This window comes from Giraffa tippelskirchi, chromosome 7, assembly GCF_054371585.1.
Source record: "Giraffa tippelskirchi isolate mGirTip1 chromosome 7, T2T-mGirTip1v1.2.pri, whole genome shotgun sequence".
Lineage (NCBI taxonomy): Eukaryota > Metazoa > Chordata > Mammalia > Artiodactyla > Giraffidae > Giraffa > Giraffa tippelskirchi.
Window position 1 is genome coordinate 27,328,151 of NC_137281.1, and position 24,156 is coordinate 27,352,306.

The 24,156-nt window shown below is 46.1% G+C and overlaps 1 protein-coding gene across 2 annotated transcripts in view; it reads left to right on the top strand.

Annotated features, from left to right (window-relative positions):
- Positions 1–15,166: 15,166 nt before the first annotated feature.
- Positions 15,167–24,156, top strand: part of CMTM4 (CKLF like MARVEL transmembrane domain containing 4) — a 76,895-nt gene continuing 67,905 nt past the window's right edge. The window contains exon 1 of one of the 2 annotated variants that reach the window (XM_081513342.1): positions 15,167–15,655. In XM_081513342.1, the coding sequence (XP_081369468.1) occupies positions 15,557–15,655 (99 nt within the window). In that variant the 5' untranslated portion in view covers positions 15,167–15,556. Of the gene's footprint in view, positions 15,743–24,156 lie in introns of both variants that reach the window. The other variant, XM_081513340.1, reaches the window with a different exon arrangement.

Genomic DNA, 24,156 nt, shown 5'->3' on the forward strand with positions numbered 1-24,156 from the left:
TTCCTTCTAGCATGTTTTCTAAGTTCATCCATGTTGTAACATTGTATTATTCCTTTTTATGACTGAATGATGTCCCATTGCATGGAAGACCATATTTTATCCATTCATAAGTTGATCCACATTTGGGTTATTTCAAGTTGTCGGTTATTATGAATAAGGCTACTGTGAAGATTCATGTGTGAGTTTTTACGTAAGCATATGTTCTTTAGGCAGATACTTACAAGTGGAAGGGCTAAATTTGTAATTCTGTTTTAGCAGAGAATCACCAAACTTTTCCATAGCAACTGAACCACTTTATATTCCTGCTATCAGTGTATAATGTTCTTTCTCTATATCTTGGCCAAGACTTGTTTTCTGGAGTTTTTTGTTAGCTTTGACTATAGCTATCTGGAGTTTTTTGTTTGCTTTGACTGTAGCTCTCCTAGTGAGTGAAATGGTATCTCAATGACTAATGATGTTGAACATCTTTTCATCTGTTTGTTGGCCATTTACATAGCCAACACCTTAGGAAAGATGTCTGTTCAAATCCTTTGCCCACTTTAAAACTATTTGTCTTATTGTTGAATGGTAAGAGTTCTTTATATATTCTGGATAGTAGACTCTCACAGATAGAGTGTGTCCTTTTGACTCCATCATTGTTCTTTGAGCATTTCTCTGCTTTCTGCCACAAAAAGGTGTTCCAAGCTCACCTTGTATTTCCCCTGACCTGGAATCACCCATTTGCCCAAGGAGTCCTGGTACCTTTAGGGAGGGTTGGTATTTAGAAACCAAGATCTAGACTGTAGGCATGCTTCATGTTATGGATGCTGTTGCCTCTAGGCCCTTTCAGTTGTTTATATATATCAGTTCAGTTTATTGTTATTGTTGATGGCTACACAGTACTTGATTATGCGGGTGTACCGTAGTTTATTGAACCCGTCTCTTGTAGATAGGCGTTTGGGACATTTCCAGTCGTTCTGGTTTTAGATAATGCTGCAGTGAGTAAGCTTGTGCATGTGTTGCTTTCATTTGCGGAGATGCATCTTCAGGATAAATTCCTAGTTGCAGCTCTTCCTTGTTAAAAGGTAAATGTGAATTTGTTTTGTTTTTAAATTTCATGTGACTTCCTTTACTGCATTACTTGTTTTTTTTTTTTTTTCTTTTCTTGTTTCTTTTTGTTTTGGCTGACCGTGCTGTGCAGCTTGTGGGATCCTAGTTCCTCGGCCAGGGATCGAACCCAGGCCCTTAGCCTGTGAGAGCTCAGAGTCCTAACCACTGGGCTGCCAGGAAATCCCCAAGTAAATGTAGTTTTTGTTAAATGTTTCAGCGTCCCTTTCATAAAGATCACATCATTCTGTACACCTGTCAGCAGTTGTGGAAATTATTAACTTATTATATTTTGGCTTAAAATTTAGTTTAGGAAATGTTGTGAGTAAATAGAGTTTACTGTATTTGATGATGCCAATGACTCCTCTAGATGTTTTATGTAAATTGATTTAATCTTTACAAAAACCCTGTAGAGGCAAACTAAACATGGATAGGTTAGGCAGCTACCAGGGTCAGAGCCAGAATTTGAACCCAGTCAGCGGAGCTATGCTTGAATTCATTGTGCTCATTTTTAAAGCAAATGGGGAAAATAAAAGCAATTGAAAGTGTTTTCATCTGTCATTGGAAGCATGCATGGTGCTCCTCTACAACCTTTCCCCTTTCTGTTGGGGATGAAGGAGTCCTTGTTAGGTGGGGGAAAACATGGCAGAGAATATACCCAAAGGAAAAGTATACAGTACACCTATGCAAAAGGGCACATGATTGCAGTCAGTTACTTTGCTGAGAAATGCAGGTTGGAATGCCTGCCACTCCCCTTGGAAGGATCTCTGCCTCTTAGGTTTGGTGATTTGGTGGGTCACAAGTGGTAAGGGCTCCTGGCAGGTGTAGACCTTCATCAGTACAGACACTTCTTGAATGTATGTGAGAGGCCAGCCTGCCTGTCCACCTGCCTGGTGGCCTTCACACACACTGCGTGCCACCACCACCCCCATTCCCTCTCTGGCCACCTGTGGACTGGGGACAGCACGTGGAGTGAAGCAGCTAGAATGTTGGGGAGTCCTGGTGCTTCCTCTGACCTTATGGAAGTCTCATTACTTTTGAATCAGGCAAGTAATAGTTTCGGCAGATGAGAAATTGATCAACAAGTAGAACATGAAAACAGTGAGGCTTGGGTAACTTCACCCCTCTTAGGCCTCCTTTCATAGTAAAGTGGGGATAAAATCTCTTCCCAGTCATTGTGAACATTAGAGGAGGCACACAAGTGCCCGGTATGTGGTAGGTCCTCAGTGTGATGGTTGACCCTGAAAGTACCTCGAGGAAACTCCAGTGAATGTTGTTCCCAGCAACCCCATTTGTATCCCTGTAGAATCTACCCTATCCATTTGTGGGATTTCACGGTTAGTAGTCTAAAGATCGTCTCATCTCTGAAGAAAATAGGTCGGAGGGGTGGATATCCTGTAACCGTTTGTCTGGTACTGTTCCCATGGGATCCCACACCAGAGCCTTGGATTCTGAAGGCAAGGACAGTGCTTGTTACTTCGTGCTGTGTGCCTTACCCTGTGAAGGCCTGCAGATAACCACAAGGATGCAAAGTGCTGTCTGGATGCTCTTTCTGACTTGCTGGGGGAGGCACAGATGGTGAGTTCTGACTAGGAGGAGACAGAGATGATAGGCAGGGTTGTTGGGAGCAGGAGGAAGAAGCCAAAACTCCCACTGTGGGTGGACATTGCTTCCTGCTGGTACAAGGAACCAGACTCTGGCTGAGGCATAGCCCAGAAGTCTCTCCCTGGGTTCTGACTGAGGGACTCACAGCTTGATGGGAGAGGAGACGCTGCTGAGATAGCAGGGGATTGAGAGGCCAGGAATGGGGGGAGGGGCGGTCACCAGCTAACTGGGAACCAGGGTGCTGTGTGGGAGGGTTAAGTCACGAGGTCCTTTCTCCAGCCTTGGCCAGCATTTCAGACAAGAAGAACCTAACCTTTAAAGTGTTTCTAATCTTGTGAAGAAATTTCTATGTGGGTCAAGTTAAAATTAACTTTTGTGTTCCATCTTGATCTCATCAGGCAACTCAAAAGATAAATCACAGGAACGAAATAAGATGTTTTCATTTATGTTTCTTAGATGTTTTCGTGGAACATTTAATTGAACTTACTTTTTGGGTGTAGGACTGAGCTAACATTCCTAAATGATTGTCAGTCTTCACCATCTTCCTCAGCCTGCCTCCCCACAAACCCACCTCACCCAATCAGCTTCTCTGTGGAACTATTTTAAAGTCCTTGAAAGGCAAACATGATGTGAACCTCAGACTTTAAGCATCTTAAGTTTTGTATGGGGAAGAATTTAACAATTTAAACTATGTCCCTGTTGAAGGCAGTAATTTATTTTAAAGAGTGGGGGGTGCTTTGGCACATCTGTCAGCAGCCTGTGGCATGTTACATCTGTCCTTGATACTTAAAATATTTGGCACCATTTTACTGTGAATCCATCTCTGACCTCCTCAGAATCATCTAACAAATGCTGGCCTGGAATGAATCTTCAGAGTCCATGGGAAAGGAAACACTGTCATTGTTTGAACTATGTATACAGATGATATGTGAGTGGCGAGGGGTATTTCCAAGGTTCCAATTAGCATCAGGTGGCTTTGTGCCCTGCAGGCCCATCTGAGCAGATCCTTTCTCTCTCCCAGCAGAGCTCCAGGAGGCCAGCAGGCTGCAAGGCTTTGCTCTGTAGTAAAGCGACTGTGCTGGTGCGGCCCCTCTTGGGCAGCCTTGCTCTTTACATCGCTTTTTGCATCTGTGAAGGCCTCAATCTAGGTTTCCCAGAGTGTCCTCTGGCCATGTCATAGTATAGGCGGTCAAGAAGGATTGGAAGACTCAAGGTTTAACTCAGCGGAAACAGGTTTTCAGTCTTGATTTGTTTTACAAGGGACTGGGTAGGTGTGACTCTTCAGAAAGACTCAACTGTGGGCGTTCCCAGCTGACCATGACTGTGGACAACCTCCAGGTCCCACAGAACGCCCTTTGAGAACATCCACATGCAGGGTTTGTAAGGCTGGGTCAAGGTCCATGTTTTCATGACTCGTGGAATTTGGACGCTGGTGATCTTTGCATGTGGCTTCTCGGTATCCTCTTTCCTGCCCCACCTTCTCTTCCCTCTCACTGCCCCAGGAGGGATCAGCTTCTGTAGACTGGTGAGTTTGTCATAACTGGGACAACTCCTGGGAGGTTTTGCCCCTGGGAGTAGGTTTCTCCAGTGGCTCTCACAGCCATCGTGGTCCTAGGCACAAAAGGAGTACAGCAGACACAGCTGGCTGTGGGTCCTTAAGGGGGAGCATCACCAACACAGCCTCAGACCAGCCACTCGGCCCACACTTGGAACCAGAAGTGTTTCTGGCATTGAGCTGAACTGGAGCTGCTCTGACATACAAGGAAAACCACTGCCCACAGTTCCAGCCTGGATGCCTGGGTGGTCTCAGCTGCGAACCCTAAGTCAGGTGGACTTGGGTGACAAGTCACTTAACCCCTCTGAGTCTTAGCGTCTTCATCTGGAAAGCGGTGAGCAGATTCTCACCTGCCTCACAGGGAGGCTGGATGCATTGAAATGGACATGCAGCACAGCGCCTGGTGTGCAGACTGTCCTGAAATAGCCAACTCCGTACCAGCTGTGTGAGAGACACACCTTAGTTTTTGAAAGGGTCTTAGAAATCACCACTTTCAAGGTGGGGAAATAAGGCCAGGGAGGGAAATGACTTGTCCAGGTCACACAGAAGAGAGCAGAGTTGTGACTGAGAATCCAAGAGTCATTGCTGCCCGTCCCTGCCTTCCTCTACCCAATTGTTGGCCTCTTCCCCACCCGGCCGAGCTAAACACCAGGTCTTAAATCCGAAGAAATAAACTGCTAGTTTAGACTGTGAGCAAGAGAGCTATTTTAGGGCAGGCACACTTTCAGCACACCATCAATTCCATCACCTGGGCAACTGCCTGATTTCTTGGGCAAGGCAGCGCTCCATCTGTGTGCGTGGGCACCTGAATACGTGGTGAGGTATGGGATCTCCTGGGGCCTCCTCCCTGCTCCTCCTCAGCTACCACTGCCCTCTCCCAGGGAATCGTGGGCAAGAGAGGGTGACTCAAGATGCTGGTGATGGAGGGGAACAAAGTGAGCCTTCCCCGCAGGGCTTATAGTCTGCTGGGAGCAACAGACACCTGCTGTCTCTACCACCACAGTCAGCTCTCTGCTCCAAATAAACGCTGAGGTCTTTGTGGTCTTCCTGTTCCCCACCGACTTGGGCCTACAGCCTTTAGGTGGGCAGAATTTGGTAGGTCAGGGAGGGGTGGGGTGGTGACCCCGGGCTGGGTTTTGGAAACTGAGAGTGTCCCCATGGGTGGGGATGAGGGAATGGCCCGGCATGGAGCATCAACCTGAGCAGGGTGAGGAGGGCAGCCTCCTGCCCAGGGCAGGGCTTGGGTGGGACACCGGTGTTGGAGCCCTAGTCAGGTGAGGAGAGCAAGCCCGCCAGAGGGAGGGTGGCGCGGAGCTGACCTGGCTCAAGCTGTCAGTGTGGGTGGGGTGAGGAGAGCATCCACATGAGGTGTCAGAACTGGAGGCAGGTGAAGGGAGCCTCCACAGGAGAGGGGTGGCCTGGCGTGGGGCTGGTGGTAGAAGTGCATCTGGGTAGGGGTGGGGGTGATGTGGGGATGGATGAACATGGAGGCATGGATCAAGCAAATTACCAGATGAAAAGAGTAGCCAGGGTCCTCACCACCGGAGAAGGGAGTTACAAAGAATGAAGAGAGAGAAAACTAGAATGTTGAATTGGAGTTGGACATAGCGTTATGAACTCCTTTTCACACTGAGAGAGAACGAATATATGGATGTAAGCATGTGCATGTATATGTGTGTGTTTATATACATACACATTCCCTAGCTGGTTGCACTGATAGCTCAGGCCTGACAGCAGCAACAGCCCACTGAACATACCTCAGGTCCAGACTCATTTTCTAGGTACCATTTTCCAAAAAAAGAAGTCAGGGCTGGGACAGGGAAAGTGTAAGTGAGCTTGGACATCTACGCCAGACAGAGCTCAGAGCAATGAAGATCTGTCCAAAAAAAAAAAAACCAGCAGTCCAGTGGCCAGGTTTGAGGGACAATCTGAGCATTAAAAAACAAAATTTGTAATGGATTACAGCCCATTAAAAAAAAATGAAGTCGTGAGTCTATATAAATTAATTCAAAGTTTAATAAGAAACAGCAGTCCCTGCCTCCTCAAAATTTCAATGGATGTGATTTCTTTGATGGGTTATAATTCATTACAGTCAGTACTTAATTTGATTGCTCACAGATTTATTTGTTCATTACAAAAGAGGGATGGGGAAGAGTAACAGTGGAGGACAAACCTGGGAGACCCGAGCCTAATCCCTAGAAGTAAATGCCATTAGTAATATAAGTGTCAGTATCAGTTCAGTCGCTCAGTCGTGTCTGACTCTGTGACCCCATGGACTGCAGCACGCCAGGCTTCTCTGTCCATCACCATCTGGAGCCTGCTCAAACTCATGTCCATTGAATTGGTGACCTCATCCTCTGTCGTCCGCTTCTTCTCCTGCCTTCAATCTTTCCCAGCATCAGAGTTTTTACTAATGAGTCAGTTTTTCACATCAGGTGGCCAAAATATTGAAGCTTCAGCATCAGTCCTTCCAATGAATATTCAGGACTGATTTCGTTTAGGATTGACTGGTTTGATCTTGCAGTCCAAGGGACTCGCAAGAGTCTTCTCTAGCGCCACAGTTGGAAGCCATCAATTCTTTGGCCTCAGCCTTTTTTATTGTCTGGCTATCCCTACATGACTACTGGAAAAACCGTAGCTTTGACCATACAGACCTTTGTAGGCAAAGTAATGTCATTGACAGTTGGATAGTAGTAATGTATCTTGAGTAACTTTCAGGTTTTGATGGTTGTATTCTGGTAAAGGAGGAAATCATCCCTGTTTGTAGTATTTGAGGTGATGTGGTGTTAGGTTGGCAACTTACTCTCAAATAGTTTGGGGTGGGGGGAAGTTCTTTGTTCTGTACTTACAACTTTTCTGGAGACTGCTTTCAAATACATTTAATTCAAACAAACCACACATTCAGGCCACCATTCATAGTAACTCCTAGAACCTTTCCATTGCCATGACTTCTTTGTGTTTTTCTCAGCTCATATTTCATTCTTCCTCCCCAAGTCTCCTGGCTTTCCACACTTTGCCCTTGGCATGTCCTACCATCATGATTTCTTGCCCACTCTTATCGTTTACCTAAGTCCCATCTGTTTTCCTGCCAATGGATCCGGGGCCTCCGTGCCCCTTCTAAGAACCAGGTCAAAGAGCTCCTGGAGCATTTCTGGCTGCCCCCTGGCTTTCCCTGAGTAGGTCTGGGGACCCCCTAGGCATCCAGAGAAGTATTCTTAGGGGCCTCTGAGACCTTTCTTCTTTCAAAGAGCTCTACATTTTTCAGGATAACAAGCTCTAGTACCCATTTGATACAGCAGAGATAGGACTTGAATTATTCATCAGTACTTCATTTTCACCCATATCCGATCACGTCAGCTCCCTGCTTAAAAAGCACAGCGCAGCTCTGATGGCTCCTCTGACTGCAGGGTCCTGCAGAATCTGCCCTTGCCCCCACCCTTCACATACCTTTTAACCCCTTTCTGTCTGAACAAGAACCCAGACTGTTCCCCTCTTTCTAAACCTCTACAGCCTTTCCATCAGGGCCTTTTCTTAGGCTGGGTCCTCTTTCCAGAATGCCTTGCTTGTTCAGAATGGTGACAACAACGAGTAAACATTTGCTGAGTGTCTCCTTTGTCTCAGACACGATGCTAGAGCCTTTACAAGGTACAGATGAGGAGACTGAGGCTCACAGATGTTCATGACTTGTTTGAGGTCATGCAGCCAGTGAATACAATCCTGTGTTCCACAAATGCTTCCTTGCACGTCCACCCCACATCTGGCCCTGAGCTAGGCCAGAGGATACAACAGAGAGGCCTTTGCCCTCTCGGAGCTCATGGTCAGAGACCGATGGGTAAACAGTGAGTCATAACACAGTGTTATAAACACTTTGATACAAGGAGCCATGGAAGCCAGGGCCGGAGCACCTGACCCAGCCTGGGAATGCAGGAAGGTGTTCCTGATATGCAGGACGTAGCCCTCTGCTGTTTTGAGGTTTAAATGCTTTAATATGTGAGAACAAGTACAGCAGTGTCTGGCATGTAGAAAGCATGGTAAGGGTGCCACCTCCTCCTTCCTCTCCTCTTCTTCCTCTTCCTCTTGGCCTTATAAAGGAATGGATGTTTTTAATGTGGAAGGGAGTGCAGCAGGTGAGATTATGAGTTACATTCTGGCCAAATGGAATTCAGGACACCCAAGGGGGACTTCTAGTGGGAGAAAGGTCATAGGAAAGAGGATGAAGCTAGCACCCTGAGGAACACCGAACACTAGGAGTTAAGCCCATAAAGATGACTGACGAGAGCCACCAGAGAGATGGGAGGAAAATCAGGAGAGCCTGGGGCCATCTGTGCCACGCAGGGAGATTGTCACAAGAAGGCAGAAGCAGTTGGCAGGATCACATGCTGCTTGGTGAACTCCTCCTTAGCTTTCGAGACGCGGTATAACTCCGCGAAGCTTTCTCTTCCTCTCTCACCCTGGGCGACTGTACTGGCCTTGTAGTCCTGTCCTGTATATATGGTAGCAGCAGATTCCTGTTCCCCACCTTAGGGCCTAAGCATCAGACTCTTGGGGGAGGTCCTGAATATCTACCCTTTGAGTGAATCCTATGTACATTAAAGTCTGCAGACGCCTGCTTTCTAGAGACAAAAATCCCAGGGTAGGATTCTCATTGGCTCAACCTAGGTCCCAGGCCCCACCCTGAGCCCATCTAGGGTGAAAGGGAACCCTGATTGGTCATTCTTGGGTCAGGTACTGACTCTTCCCAGGTGGGCATCACCTGGAAGGTGGAAGGTGGGGGGTGGATGCTGGAGTAGAAGAGGAACGGCCCTGGAACAGAAGAGCTGCGTTACTAGGAGCAGGGATCGTGCTGGACAGACAGACGTCCTTGACGCTTCCACAGTTCTTTCCAGAGAGCCTCTGAGCTCCAGCATGTGGTTCGGGCACCGGGAGTGCGCCGTCAGCAAATATTTACTTTATGTGCCTTGACTCCTGGCTAACCTGGGCAGCTCCTGGAGGCTCACAGTCTAGTTTAGCCAGCCCAGGCTGGTGGGGGCCACAGGTATCGGAGGTAAGTGTAGGCAGTGTCCCCGTTCCGAGGTAAGTGTAGGCAGTGTCCCCATTCCCTTGTAGCCATGCTTTCCTCTTTCTTCCCCAGAAAACCTTTCCCCTGCGCCTGCCCTGGGAAGAGAAGGGGAGGGAGGAAGGCAACCAGGGAGAAGCCAGACAGCTGCTGAGCGGGCCAATCTTCCCCTGAATCGTCAGGTGCCGGCAGGGTGTGGAGGTGGCAGGAACCACAAACTGGGGTCCCACAGAGGGTGGGATTCCACTGGAGGCCCCATGAGGGGTGCAGATGGTTTGGCCCGGGTTGTCCTTGGTCATAGGAACTGAAGGAATGTCAAACTGGAAAATCCCGGCGAGCACTATTTTTAGAGGAGACTTGGAGAGCATTTTTCCGGCTGAAGGGACAAGTTCTTGCAGAAGCAGCAGTTAACTCTAACCCCTGAACCGCTCCCGCCTGGAATCAGCCCAGGCCCTCCAGGCTCATGGGAACACTCGAGGTCGGGGTGGGGGGTGGGGGGTATGATGGAGGAGGGGGTTATCGGCTCCTTTCAAACATGGAAAGAGGTTGTTTGTTTATTTTTACATCTTTGAGTTGAATCCTTCAGACATTAGGAGTTTATACCGGTACCTTTCTTTAAAAGTAGAGAATCATTTCAGGCCAAGCTCATAGTCTGGAAACATTAAACATCATTTTCTTGGGTGTTTGGATCATGCTTAATATTAATAATTGTTCATGATCAACTTAGTCTTCCCACTACCTGCTTTATGCTTGCAGTGTTCTACTTAACTACCACTGTCTATGTTTTTCTGTTTGAGGTAGAAGTCTCTAGGGATCCTGCTAATTACTGAGCTTATTAAAAGTGGTAGATTAGATCTACTGCTTAATTGAAGTCACAGGAAAAGCTACCCCAGCCCCCAACACTCAGGGAGTTGCCCTGGGGAGGGGCCTCAGTAAGAAACAAAGTGAAATTGGAAGCCCTTCTCTCCTCACCATCATCAGGCAATGCCTTCAGGGACAGGGACCCCAGCAGGGGAAGGTGTTTTGCTCCCAGACTTTCATGGAATTTAGAATCTAAAGCCCTTGTAGTACCAATGCTTTTGAGGTTAGTACTCTCCGTGGAATCCACATGCTTGGGGAGAAGGGCTAGAGTAAGGAGTCCCCCAGACTTGGAGGTGGTTGCCTTTGGGCTGAATGAGAAGCTGAGAGACTTGGCAAGAGGTCAGGCCTGATGCAGGTAAAGCAGTGGACACTGGGGCATAGCTTGCACCTTCAGACATTAAAGAGTTTATTCCAGTACCTTTTCTTTGGAAAAGCCCCTGATGCTGGGAAAGATTGAGGGCAGGGGGAGAAGGGGACATCAGAGGACAAGAGGGTTGGATGGCATCAATGACTCAATGGATATGAGTTCAATCAAACTCCGAGAGATAGTGAAGGATAGGGAAGCCTGGCGTGCTGCAGTCCATGAGGTCGCAAAGAATCCGACACAACAGAGCAACTGAACAACAAAGGATGCTGTGCTTTGAGCAGCTCTTTCACAATAAGTTCAGGGACTGAGCTAAGAATCAGCATTGTATTTGCTGGCAGAGGCTATCCACTGGCTGCAATGAGTGAAGTAGCGTCTGGTTCCTTCATCAATCTCTTCTGAGTCCGGTTTCCTTGAGTAAGCCCTGGATAGGTGGACCAGACGCTGGAACCCAGGGACCCGAGGGCTGCCCACCTCTCTGTCATTTCTCATCTTCATTTTGTCTTCAGCATCTGCAGACACCTGGAGGCACAGCTCTAGCCACAAGCTCATGCTCTATTACAGCTGATCACTTGAGGAAGGCAACGATGCCAAGTTTTATCTACTATGTGGGATTCCCAACAACGCCCATTGAAAGTCTGTGAACTTTTGTTAAAAACCAGAAGGAAAAATTTCAAATGTGTCCCTGGAACTAAAAATAAATGTAGGCTAGTGTCCAGGAACAGGGAACAGTTAATGAGGACTGGAGAGGAGCCTCCAGTCTTGCTTCCGCTCAATCTATCTCCTTTGATGAAGCCAAGAGAACATTCTAGAGGGAGGTGTCACTCTTCTGCTTAACACTGCTTAATCCATCCTCTCACATGGCCCCCGAGGCCCTGCAGGGATGCCCAAAGCCGCATTTCACCCTCTTCGTTGTCCTTTGCTTTCTCACTTATCTCTGGGTCTTCGTGCATGTTGTTCCCTCTTGCTGAAACACTTTTCCACCAATCCTTATCACCTCTTTGCCTTGCTAGCTGCTCTTCGTATTTCAGACCTCAGCTGAAATGCTGACCCACAGACTCAGTGAAATCCTTCCTGGAAATTCCCTTACCACCATGAACAATACTCAGCACATTTTACTGGTTTCAATGCTTGCTCCCCACATCTGCGCTGGCAGGGATGATAGCAAATGCTCAAGTTTCTTTTTAAAAAAATCATTTAAAATCTAGCATTTATTACAATTATATGAACACATAAAAATGACATGAATATATCGTTGAGAGAATCAAATAGTTCTACAAGGCCTATAACCCCCATTACATTTTCTGCTTTCCAGAATTGACATTTTAAAACTTTTAACCAATCGTATTCATCATTATATGGGAAGTCCCTTTACTATTGTCTTTGTAATTGACATGCATATACTGCTACCTCTTGAGTTTTAAGCATAGATGATGAGTATTTAGGTCTTTTGCCCATCTTCCCCTTCTCCCTATCCCACATGGACACATTCTATGTCTCTGTCCTTTCTTCCTAATATGACCAGGTACTGTGGTTAGATCAGACTCATTGTTTACATTGTTATAATTATGCAGGTATTATTCACCTCTGATTTACCATACTTCTTTTCTATGTATCATTTTATTTCCCCACAGTTCATCTACCAACATTTCCTTAATTTTCTGTGCATTTATCCCTATATGTGTGTGTGCGCTCAGTTACTCAGTTGTGCCTGACTCTTTGCGACCCCATGGAGCTTGATGGGCTCATCAAGCTCCTCTGTCCATGGGATTTTCCCAACAAGGATACTGGAGTGGGTTGCCATTTTCTCCTCCAGGGGGTCTTCCCAACCTAGGGATCAAACCCACGTCTCCTGCGTCTCCTGCAATGGCAGGCAGATTCTTTATCACTGAGCCACCTGGGAAGCACACATTTATCACTAATTTATCTGAAAACTTTACTGAAACTATGAATCTTTCTTTTCTGTATATTCAGACACATTCTTACTGGGTTGGCCAAAAAGTTCTTTGGGTAAGATGGTGAAAAACCTGAACGAACTTTTTGGCGAACAGAATAATTTCATCTTGAAGATGTCTCTCGAAGCCTCTAGCTGCTCTAATCTGGTCTGCTTAACCCCAGCCCTGCTGCGCAGGGGCCTATGTCCCCTTCACCATAAGGACCCTTATCACCTCTCTCTAGGCTGCATCCACCCTTTCCTGTATCCCATGTTCTCTGCTTCTTTGGTTTAAATCCTTGTGCTCATGGTATTCTCCAGCAGCCTCCTGAGAAGAGACAGAAGGAGCCTTTCATGTCCAAAAGAGTCTTTCATAAGTCATCATACCCAGTTTATACTCCAGCTGGAATCAGACTTCTAAGTGGGCATCATTTTTCCTCAGGATATGGAATGATTTACTCCATTCCTTTGTACCTCCCTAAGTTGCTTTTGAAAGGTCTGATGCCTTTCTTTCTTTCTTTCTTGATGCCTATCTGATTCCTGATCCTTTATAATGAAACCCGCTCAGTTCTCTGGAACCTTGAGGCTCTTCTCTTTGACCCAGTGATCTGATGTATCTGATGCTGGTCCATGTTGATTCATTGTGCTGGGCACTGATGGGTCCTTTAAATCCAAAACTCATATCCTTTGGCTCTGTAAACATGTTCCTGAATTATTATTTTTTGTTTTCTTCCCTCCATATTCTCTGTTCTAACTTTATGAAAGTCTTATTATTCTATTAGTCTCTTGGACTATTCCTCTAATTTTATTTTCTCTCATTTTCCACTTCTTTGTCTTTTGATTCTTTTTTCTGTGAGATTTTCTTTAACTCATTATGAATTAAAATTTGTTTGCTTTCATATTATTTAATATCCAAGGACACAAATACATATAATTTTTAATGTGGTACCGCCTACCCTCAACTGTGCCTAGTGTTCCCTAGCTAAGGGACTCTCTGTCTTACCTTCTCTAGAGAAAAAAGTTCTAGTTGTGGGGGATGGGCATGGGAGGGGATCCAGGAATCCATTTGCTTTTTTTTTTTCCATTTGCTTCTTAAAAGGCTTTCAGTTGGGTTTTTTTTTTTTTTAGTTTATTTTTTAGATTTCTGCTTTCACCCCCACTTCTAGATGTGCTTGGTGATGTCATGATTCCCAAGCCTTTTTTCCTGTGATATGATCTAGGTTGCATTTCAGCCTTCCCCTGTACCAGCTTAGGGTTTAGCTTTCTTGGATCTGCTGAGTCAGTTACCACTTGCCCCTCTGCTCTTCTGCTTCCAACATTTTGTTGTCATTGTCTCCTCTCTCATTCTTTGTCCCTGTGGTTTTATGCCTTTAAAACTTAAATCTGTGTAACTGTCATTTCACTGGGATTTGGGAAGAAAGCAGAGGCCAGAGCCTGCATCCAGTCATTCAACTTGTCTTTCACTGGCAATCTCCAGGTCTTAACATATCCTTTAGCATATAAGCGCCCAATAAATATTTGTTGGTTGAATAGAGTGTTAGAGTCCTTGTGTTTCCCATCTTTGGTAACCAAAGGGTGAGAGCCCTTTAAATTGAGATCTCCTTAGTTATGGCATTTACTGCTTCTCACTCCACAACCTCATCTGAAATATATACTAGGCAATGGACATGAGTTTGGGTAGGCTCCGGGAGTTGGTGATGGACAGGGAGGCCTGGCGAGCTGTGGTTCATGGGGTCGCAAAGAGTTGGACAGGACTGAGCAACTGAACTGAACTGAACAACGTGTAGTGAAAAAAAATTGGACATAAGCCGGCTCTGCCCACCAACTGTGTGGCCTGGGACTACCAGTCTGAAACCTTAGTCGAGTCTTCTGTAAAATGGGAATAACACTTCCAAGCGTCTTCCTCAGTGCCCAGAGCATGATAAACTCTAGATATTTGTGGTGTGGAAGGGTTCAATACCAAAGCGACAATTCTTAGAAAGTCAGTGTTTTACTTACGCTTAAAATTAGCCTTCACACTTGAATTGCAAATTGGCCCCTAATTAATGCCCTTCAGTGTAAAAAATCTGTGTTTTACCTGCCTTGATGATTAGACAGAGATGGCAAAACCTTTGCATCTAAGAGAGGAAACTAATGTTCGTCACCAAGGGTCTCCTATGGGCAAGCGGCCACTCCTCGGTCAGGCAGGTGGACCCAGAACGTACACTGGGAGTTATTCACAAATCTTACTGTGTGTCCGTCTTGCAGACTCGGTACTAAACGACCTCACTCACTCACTCACCCTGATTTCTCCTCACTCGTGTCCCTGACCTCAGAACTGGTTTGTTGCCCGATGTGGGAGCTCAGACACTTAGCCCCCTCTTGTCAGTCAGTCAAACAGTCCAAGTCAGGTCCACCCCGGACTTCGTACTGTTCTCAGCACTGACTGAGGTCGCACATCTCGGCCTTCACCAGAAAGTCCTCCGGCCTACTTCCTCCAGGGGAGAAACTGAGGCAGCTCCCTGGGAAAGCAACACCGTGCCCCTCTAGGTCCATCTCAACCCTCCGTTAGCCCCCACTCTCCAGGGTCCCCACAATCCCCAGTCTCCTGGATCCCTGCACTCCCACGCCGTGAGGGCCTGACGCGCAGCCGCGGCCGGGGCCCCCCGCGGGCAGGTGAGGGCGGGGCCGGAGTTCCCGGCGCCCCGCCCCCGCCCCGCCTGGCTAGAGGCCCCGCCTCCCCGAGGCCCCGCGGCGCAAGCCGCCGCCTCCCCTCGCGGGAGCAGCCGAGCAGAGCGCCGCCGAGCGGCCAGCGGGCTGGCGCTCGCTCCGCCCCCTCCCGGCCCGCCGCGCCGGCTCCCGCCTCCTTCCCTCTTCACTCGCTCCCGCCTCCCTCCCTTTCCGCTGCTGAGGCGGCGGGAGCCGAGCCCGAGCGGACCGAACCGCGGCCGCAGCGGGGCGGCGGGTGCAGAGGCGGCGGCGGCGCTGGTGCGGGAAGTCAGTCTGTCGTCGTCTCCGTCGGCAGCGGCGGCGGCGGCAATGCGGCGGCCCTGCTGAGCCCGCCAGCTCCGGGCGCCGGGAGCCAGCCGCGCCAGGCGGCTCGGGCCGGGCGGCAGCATGCGGAGCGGCGAGGAGCTGGACGGCTTCGAGGGCGAGGCCTCGAGCACCTCCATGATCTCGGGCGCCAGCAGCCCGTACCAGCCCACCACCGAGCCGGTGAGCCAGCGCCGCGGGCTGGCCGGCCTGCGCTGCGACCCCGACTACCTGCGCGGCGCGCTCGGCTGCCTCAAGGTCGCCCAAGTGGTAGGTGCCGGGCGGGGCCCCAGGTGCGGGCGGGCGGCCTAGCCGCGCGCCTTCCCTCGCTGCTCCCGCTTCAGGGGGCGCAGGCCCGGTCGGCCTCCACGGCGCCCCCGGCTTCCTTCCCATCGCCTGGCTCCTTGCGCCCCTTTTCTAGCCTGATCCCCGGGCCTCCCTCCCGCCTCCCCTGGGGACCCCGCCTTCCCCAGCCCTGCCGCCTCAGGTGTGCGCCTTCTACCTGAACACCTGCCCCCGGGCCTACCTGTCCACGCCAGCCTTCGCTATCGCGAGCCTCTTTCACTGTTGGACTTGGTGGTGCGCGGAACCCGGCGGGGGTCACGCCTTCTCCTGGGTGCTGCAGGTCGTAGCAACAACTTGTGTTAGGTTTTCGGGGGCCGCACGTCCTCCACTCCTCCGGACCGTCCTCGTTTGTCTCTGCTTCCACTACTGGGGAAGATTTCTTCCCCCGGTGCCCAACAGAGTGCTGAGCATATGGTAGACGCTCAAATAAATGTTGGTTGAATGGAGGCATGTAGTCTAGAGGCACTGAGGGAGCCCAACTCTGCCCGCAGAGTCTCCAGTTTATACTGCAGAGGTTTGGATTCCTTCTAATTAGCCCAGAAGATAGAACCGGCATCTCTGAACCCTCCGCCCCAGCACGGTGGCTGGCATTGCCCAATTGGTACCCAGAGTTAAATCACTGCAGGAGGGCAGCCAGTTTTGGAGGTAATAGAAACAGAGAACTTTCTGTTGGGCTTGTCTATGGTAGAGCTCGTTCCTCAGAATACTTATATTTAGCTTCCAGGGCGTTCAGGGCAGGGGCCTGTCCCCTCTGCCCCTCTTTTGTGGGTTTCTGAACGAGCCTGTTTGGTTAGTTGCTTACTTAGCTCTGTTGTGGATAGAACATGCTCCGGTTGGGACAAAACTGTGTCCCGGTATTCCCTGACACAGGTAGGCCTTCCTCTGAGGCCCCTTAGCAAAACTTCATTGACTTCTCAGCTAGAGAAGCCATTTGCACGGACCTGCACGGTATATGCATTTTGTTTCTTCCAAGCATTGGTCGCCTTGTGCTTACTTGAGTACGTCGGTAAAGGTTCCTTGGGAATCATTTAACGTGAATATCCTTTCAGTAAAGGTCTCAGTGTTTGTAAATTGCAGAATCATAGACTGTTTTATCTTTCTTTTGAGTGAAAGGCTTGTTCTGCTGATTGTGGGGTGGTAGTTTTTGAAAGACAAACGGAGCAGGTTATTCCTCTCTAGAATTTTAAACTGACCTTATCTGGTAAACTGGAATGTTCTCAGAGGTATATTGGTTCTGGACTTAGGCACTGCTGTTAGTAAAGATAATGGAGAAGGTGGGGGAGGTGCCATTTAGAAGAGGCAGATAGCTGATGTTTGAGTACAGCACAGATAATCACAAGTGAATAAAAGAGCTGGGAGAAAGGGAACTTGGACCCAGGTGGAATTTAGGGATCTCGTTAAGTACCTTGCTTTGTTCACTCTGGACTTTTGAAAGTAAATAGGCCTTGCCACTTAAGGGATCTGGTAAAAGAATGAATCCAGTAGTTTGTATGAAATGTTTGCTATCACCGCATCGCTGGAATTTTGTCACCTAAGGCCATAAATGGAAGCCAATGATAAATGGTATTTATCATTGCCTTTTTGTAAGGTGCTGTTTTTGGTAGAACTTTACTTTTCATCTGGAAGAACTTTGGTGTCCAGCTCCTAAAATCTCCCCTAACTCTTGCCTCTAGAATTTAAACAGTGAGAGGTTGTGTTATATTGGGTGAGTGAAGCACAAGGATCTACTTGAGGGTATGGCATGAAATAGTCTCCCATGCATTTAGCTTTTCAGCCTTGATTAAAAAATCAGGGTTTTTAGGGGAAAAACCCCTCCACAAAACTCCAAGAAATTGGACTCTTGACTTAAACTGGAAAAGAAAACAAGAGTCGTTATGAAGATTTTTTTTTTGGCTGCCCCAAATAGCATGTGGGATCTTAGTTCCCTGACCAGTGATCAAACCCATCTCTCTTGCCTTGGAAGCACTGGAAGCTTGGAGTCCTATTCGCTGGACCACCAGAGAAGTCCCTGAAGATATTTCTAAGATGGTGAACAGCCCATCAGGAAATATGTTTAATATAAGTTCTAATTCTGTGGCTTTTGTGAAAATTTTGATTTTTTAAAATTTTGTTTTAGTCTTTAGAGGCATTTTTTTGTGGTCTGTGGCCTATTGCCACCTGTAGGTTCTTGCTCCAAGTGTGGTTGGCAGCACTGCTAGCACATAAGAGCTTGTTAGAATTGCAGAATCATAGGCTTCATCTCAGACCTTATGAATCATAATCTACAGTTTAGCAAGATTTGCCAGGAGTTCTCCTGCACGTCAGAGTTTGAGGCTTACCTTTCTGTAATCATTTTTAGTGTTAAAACTTTATACCCATGTATACGTGCTCAGTTGTGTCCAACTCTTCGCGACCCATGGACTGTAGCCTTCCAGGCTCCTCTGTCCATGGAATTTTCCAGGCAAGAGTACTGGACCGGGTTGCCATTTCCTTCTCCAGGGGATCTTCCTGACCCAGGGATCAGATGTCTCTTGCATCTCCTACGTTGGCAGGTGGGTTCTTTTTATCAGCTGAGCCACCAGGGAAGCTGTGTATCATTTTAGTGTTAAAATTTTATATACAGGTACTGGCAATCAATTCTCTGTCAGAACTGTAAATAGTCAGCATTAAGGCTGGGGTTCTTCTGTAAAATGAGCCTATACCTCCCTCAGAGGATTAAGAGAATGAGGTAATACGTAGAAATTAGCACCTAGCTTATTAGGTGCTTAGTTAGTGTGTAATAAAATGTTAGCTGTCACTGTTGCTAATTAATTAAAGAAACTTGATGAAAATGCCACCCCAAAATTATAATTGAATTTTTTTAAAAATAAACTTTCACCAGCTATCTGGTCCCTCTTTTTAAAAAAGTTTTATTTATTTGTTTTTGGTTGTGCTGGGTCTTTGTTGCTATGCAAGGTCTTTCTCTGGTTGCCACGAATGGGGGCTACTCTTCGTTGGTTGGGGAACACGGGCTCTAGAGCACATGGGCTTAGTTGCTCCGAAGCACGTGAAACTTCCCAGACCAGAGATCCAGCTTGTGTTCCCTGAATTGGCAGGCAGATTCTTATCCACTGCGCCACCGGGGAAGTCCTAAAATTACATATTTGAATTAAAGATAGCTTACTGCCTAGTGATTTAAAAGTTAAATTGATCTTTTAAGTGGAACGTTATTTGATCGTAAAACTAATCTGAAATAGCGTGGAAATTAATCAGTGCATTTTCATAGGTTATATCTTTTAAAAATGAAACTCATACCTGTTTCTTCATTGGGGAGAATATCTCCTGTGGTTATCTCAAACAATGTAAATGTGCTTTTTGTAGGAAAACAATTGGTTTAAATTATAGATTTAAATACTTTCTTCTTCCTTTTGAATGTGGATTCTGTGAGTGCTTATTGGTTTTTAGCTCCCAGACATCATTTAATGAAATAGTTAATGTTTATTTATTGTTTATTTATTTGTTTATTGTTCTGTTTTGATTTTTTTTTTCCTCAAGCACACTTGGTTGAAAGCAGAATTTTGCTCTTGTGATGGGAAGGGGGCACACCATCAATTATACCATGATGTTAGAACAGTGTCAGAAAAGCACAGGCCCTCTGTGGGACAACTTTCTGAGTAATAACAACAGCAGACATCGTAATGAGTGCTTACTCTTGTCACTTTTATGGATGAGAAAATTAGAGGCACAGGTTGTGACTCCTTTAAGGTCTCGTGGCTGGTGGTTGGTGGAACTGGGATTTGAACCCAGGCAGTATGCTCTTTAGGCTTCCCAGGTGGTGCTAATGGTAAAGAACCTGCCTGCCAACGCAGCAGACATAAGAGATGCAGGTTCGATCCCTGGGTCGGGAAGATCCCCTGGAGGAGGGCATGGCAGCCCAGTCTAGTATTCTTGCCTGGAGAATCCCATGGACAGAGGAGTCTGGTGGGCTACAGTCCATAGCATTGCAGAGTCAAACACGACTGAAGTGACTTAGCACGCACACACATGTGCCCTTTACTGCCTCCTGAACACATCACTTTGAGTTGTTCCACTGAGCAGGACAGATCTTGAGTCCAGGGACATTTCTGTGGCCTTTGGTCCACCCTTTTGGGCGACTTTTGGGTGACCTTTTGGCTGACTTTTACATGCTGAAATGATACACTTTACAAGGGTTTTGATTTCTCTGTGGCCATTGTGCTGTCCCTAGGTGAGCAGTTCCTGTGTAGTGTCGTGTTCCTCAGCCATTAGTCTTGCTCACTTTCTGCAGTGAGGGGATGGGCCTTATCAAAAGAGCCAAGACCAGAATCAACATTTAAGTTCCTAAAACACCCCTCAGTGAGCTCTTTTGCATCAGATTCCTGTCTTTCTTTGTTTTCTTCTTTCCTTTCCTTCTTTCCTTCTTTCTCTCCTTTCTCTCTTTCTCTCTCTCTCCTTTTCTTCCTTTCTTTCATCATTTGTATTAATGTTTTTGGGCTGTGCTGCCCAGCTTGAGCGATATTACTTCCCCAACCAGGGTTGGAACCCTTGCCATGTGCAGTGGAAGTGCAGAGTCTTAACCACTGGACCGTCTGGGAAGTCCTTGAATCCCTTTCTGACGTCCCTCCCATGCCCGATTGACCTTCTGACCTTGCATTGCATTTGTCTAAGACTATTTTTTAAAACAAAATTGGGTAGTAGGTGATGTTTAAATTCAGACTTTAGCTCTGCTGATCGCCTTGAAATCTCTTAACCCCATTGTGTTTTGGCTTCTCCCATAGTAGAATGTGAGTGGTAATGACTGAACATTTGGGGAATTATAAGAACTAAAGGGGTTAATGTTTGGCAGGTGCTTTCTTAGGTAACTCAAAGACCACTGTGAGTATTTGCCTTTCAGGGTTGGGTAATAATGTATCTTTTATTGGATGGAAACTATGTCAGTTTTTCATCCCTGGCTGGGGAGCACAGTTCCTGCTTCCTTGACTATATTGAAGCAGGGCAGGGATGTGCAGAGAATGACAGGTGAAATAGTTTCACTGCATGAGGGTCTCACATGTACCTTAAGGTGAGAATAGTTAGAATCGTTTTATTTTACCTTGGGAAGTTTGTTATCTTTGAAAGTTGTGTTCCTGCTCAAAAACTTGGAGTCAAAGAAATTCTAGCAGAAAATCGAAGATTAAAACCATTCATAAGTTTTTATGGTGCTTAAAATAGTAAAATTATCATTCAAGGCCTCAGAAAAATGTCTAGTACACATCTGTTTTATAAAACCAGACAAAGACGGTTCAAGAAAAGAACACTCCAGACCAGTCATCCTCATGAACACAGGCACAAAAATCCTCAACAAAATACGAGGAAATCGAATCCAGCAATGTTATGTAAAAAGAATAGTACGCCACAATCATTGTGGTTTGTCCCAGGAACAAAAGGCTGGTTCAGTTTTCCAAAATCAGGAGATATAATCCACCATACTAACAGTTTAAAGGGCAAAAAACACTTGATTATGTCAGTGCATGCAGGAAAAAAAAACTTTTGACAAAATTCAGCATTCATTCATGATAAGTGTTGCCAAGCAGACGAATAAGGTAAGCAAACTGCCTCAACCCGGAAAAGGGCATCTGCCAGAAATCTACAGCTAACATACTTGGTGGTGAGAGAATGCTTTCGCCTTAAGATGGGGAGCAAGGCAGTGAAGTCTGTTCTCACCACTGCTATTCCACATCCTACTGAAGTGCTAGCCAGTGCAGGAAAAGTAAATAGAAGGCATTCAGATTGGAAAGAAAGAACAACTGTCCTTATTTGCAGATGGCATGATTGTCTATGTAGACAATCCCATGGGAATCTATAAAAAGAAACCTCCAAGGACTAATGTGTGAGTTAGCAAGGTCAACACACAAAAATCAATCATATTTTTATATCCTAGCAATAAATCACTGGAAGCTGAAATTGGGGGAGGGGGGAAGCAACCCATGTCAGTTACGATAGCTCTGAAACAGATGAAATAGGTCTAAATCTAACAAAATATGTACAGGATCTGAAAATTATGAAACACTGAAGGAGGAAATCAAAGACTACCAATATAAGTGGGCAGACATATTCATGAATTGGAAGACTCTATAGTTATTAAAATATCTTTTCTCCACAAATTGATCTGTAGGTTTAACATAATCCCAAAATCCCAGCAAGGTTTTTTTTTTTTAAGAGACAAGCTGATTCTAAAATTGATATGGAAAGTCAAGTTAACCAGGCAAAGGAGTGGTGAAGGATTGGTTTCCAGGGCAGAGGAAACAAGACAACGGGAAGGGAGAATGTGGAGTTTAGGGGGTTGTGTAGGGGGAAGGGGGATGAGGAGGGCTTCTGAGAGTACTCTTATCACCACAAGACTTTGGGCCGTTGCTTGTTCACTTCAGGCCACAAGCAGGTCTCCTTATTTGTAAACCGAAGCTGATCAGAATGCTATTGGCACGGCACCCGTGAGCCTTCTGTACAAAGTCCTCAACAGAGTGTCTCTGACACAGAAGTCACATGAGCCTGTTGGCACTGGCACATGTCTCTGAAATGGCCCCAGTTGGGAAACTGGGTGACCGAGGGTCAGGGTGGAAGGGAGACTTACTTTTCACTGTATCCTTCACTTCATCCTTTTGTATATCACATGCAAGTGTATTCTATGAAAAAACTCCCAGGGCGTCAGCTGTCACTAGCTCTACCTTAGGATAGATTAGCCTTAAAGCTGTTACACCATCATAATCTTTAGTTAACCTCTTATTACTTTCCTTACTTTATAATTTGGAGGCCCTTGGGGAGAATTATTTCAATAATACAGACATCTTGAAGAAACTTGAAGTTTAAGAAGTTTTTCAGTCTATTTTCCTATAAAAAAATAAAAAGCCTTCTGTGTAATGCTGCTGCTGCTGCTAAGTCGCTTCAGTCGTGTCCGACTCTGTGCGACCCCATAGACGGCAGCCCACCAGGCTCCGCCGTCCCTGGGATTCTCCAGGCAAGAATACTGGAGTGGGTTGCCAGTTCCTTCTCCAGTGCATGAAAGGGAAAAGTGAAAGTGAAGTCGCTCAGTCGTGTCCGACTCTTAGCGACCCCATGGACTGTAGCCTACCAGGCTCCTCTGTCCATGGGATTTTCCAGGCAAGAGTACTGGAGTGGGGTGCCATTGCCTTCTCTGCTTCTGTGTAATAGCAGGTGCTTAATAAATTTGTTGATGCTAATGGGAAAACGTCTTCCATTTGAAAGGAATTTACGCTATAGCATGATGACTATAGTTAATAATACTGTATTGCAATTGTATTGCAATTGAAAGTTGCTAAGAGAATAGATCTGATAGGCTTTCATCAGGAAAAAAATTTAACTATGTATAATGATGCATGTTAAATAACATCTATTGTGCTGATCATGTGGTGATAATGTCTGCATCATTATTGATACGAATATTTGTATATAGAAATATTGAATCATTTTGTTGTACACCCTAATATAATGTTATATGCCAGGTAAATCTCAATGGAAAAAAAAATTGTAACTTAGAAGGAAATTAGGGGAAAAAAATCTTAGGCAATGAAAAGAATTTGGGAATTTTTCCCTTCCGAAGACTGCATAAGATCCCCTGATTATGGTTTCCCCTGATCATGGTTTCCAATTTTTTGCTAAAAGGAAGGATCCTTCAGTAAATGTCCTGCATTCTTCTTTTGAATTGTTACTATTTTTTAGTTGTTGTTGTTAAATTTCAAGGAGTACTTCTACTAGATCAAAGGGCAATATCATTACATTTCTGAACATTTTTTTAAGAAATTATGAACTTGGTCCTACAACATATCTAAAGGTCTCAGTTTATTCCAAGTTACCAATGTGCTTACCCATAAGAACCTCCAATGGGAAATGGTGAGCTTGGTAAGACCTTCAGGACTCCTTCTGGGTCCCAGGACCAAATTAATTCTCAATTGACAGCTCTGGAAGACCTTTGTTCTTTCTTTCTTTAAAAAAAAAAAATGCCTTTCAGTTTTATTGACATATGTACGTGACTGCTCTGTCACTCAGCCGTGTCCTGACTCTTTGTGACCCTACGGACTGTCGTCTGCCAGCCTCCTCTGTCCATAGGATTTTTCAGGCAAGAACATACCGGAGTCGGCTGGTTTATTGAGATATACTTAACATAAACACTGTAAGTTTAAGGTGTACAGCATAATGATTTAATTTACATACATCATGAAATGGTTACCACAGTTAACTTTAATGAACATCTATCTCATATAGATAAAAATTAAAGAAATAGAGGACTTCCCTGGTGGTCCAGTAGTTAAGACTCCGTGCTTCCACTGCAGTGGGCGTAGGTTCAATCCCTGATCCGGGAACTAAGA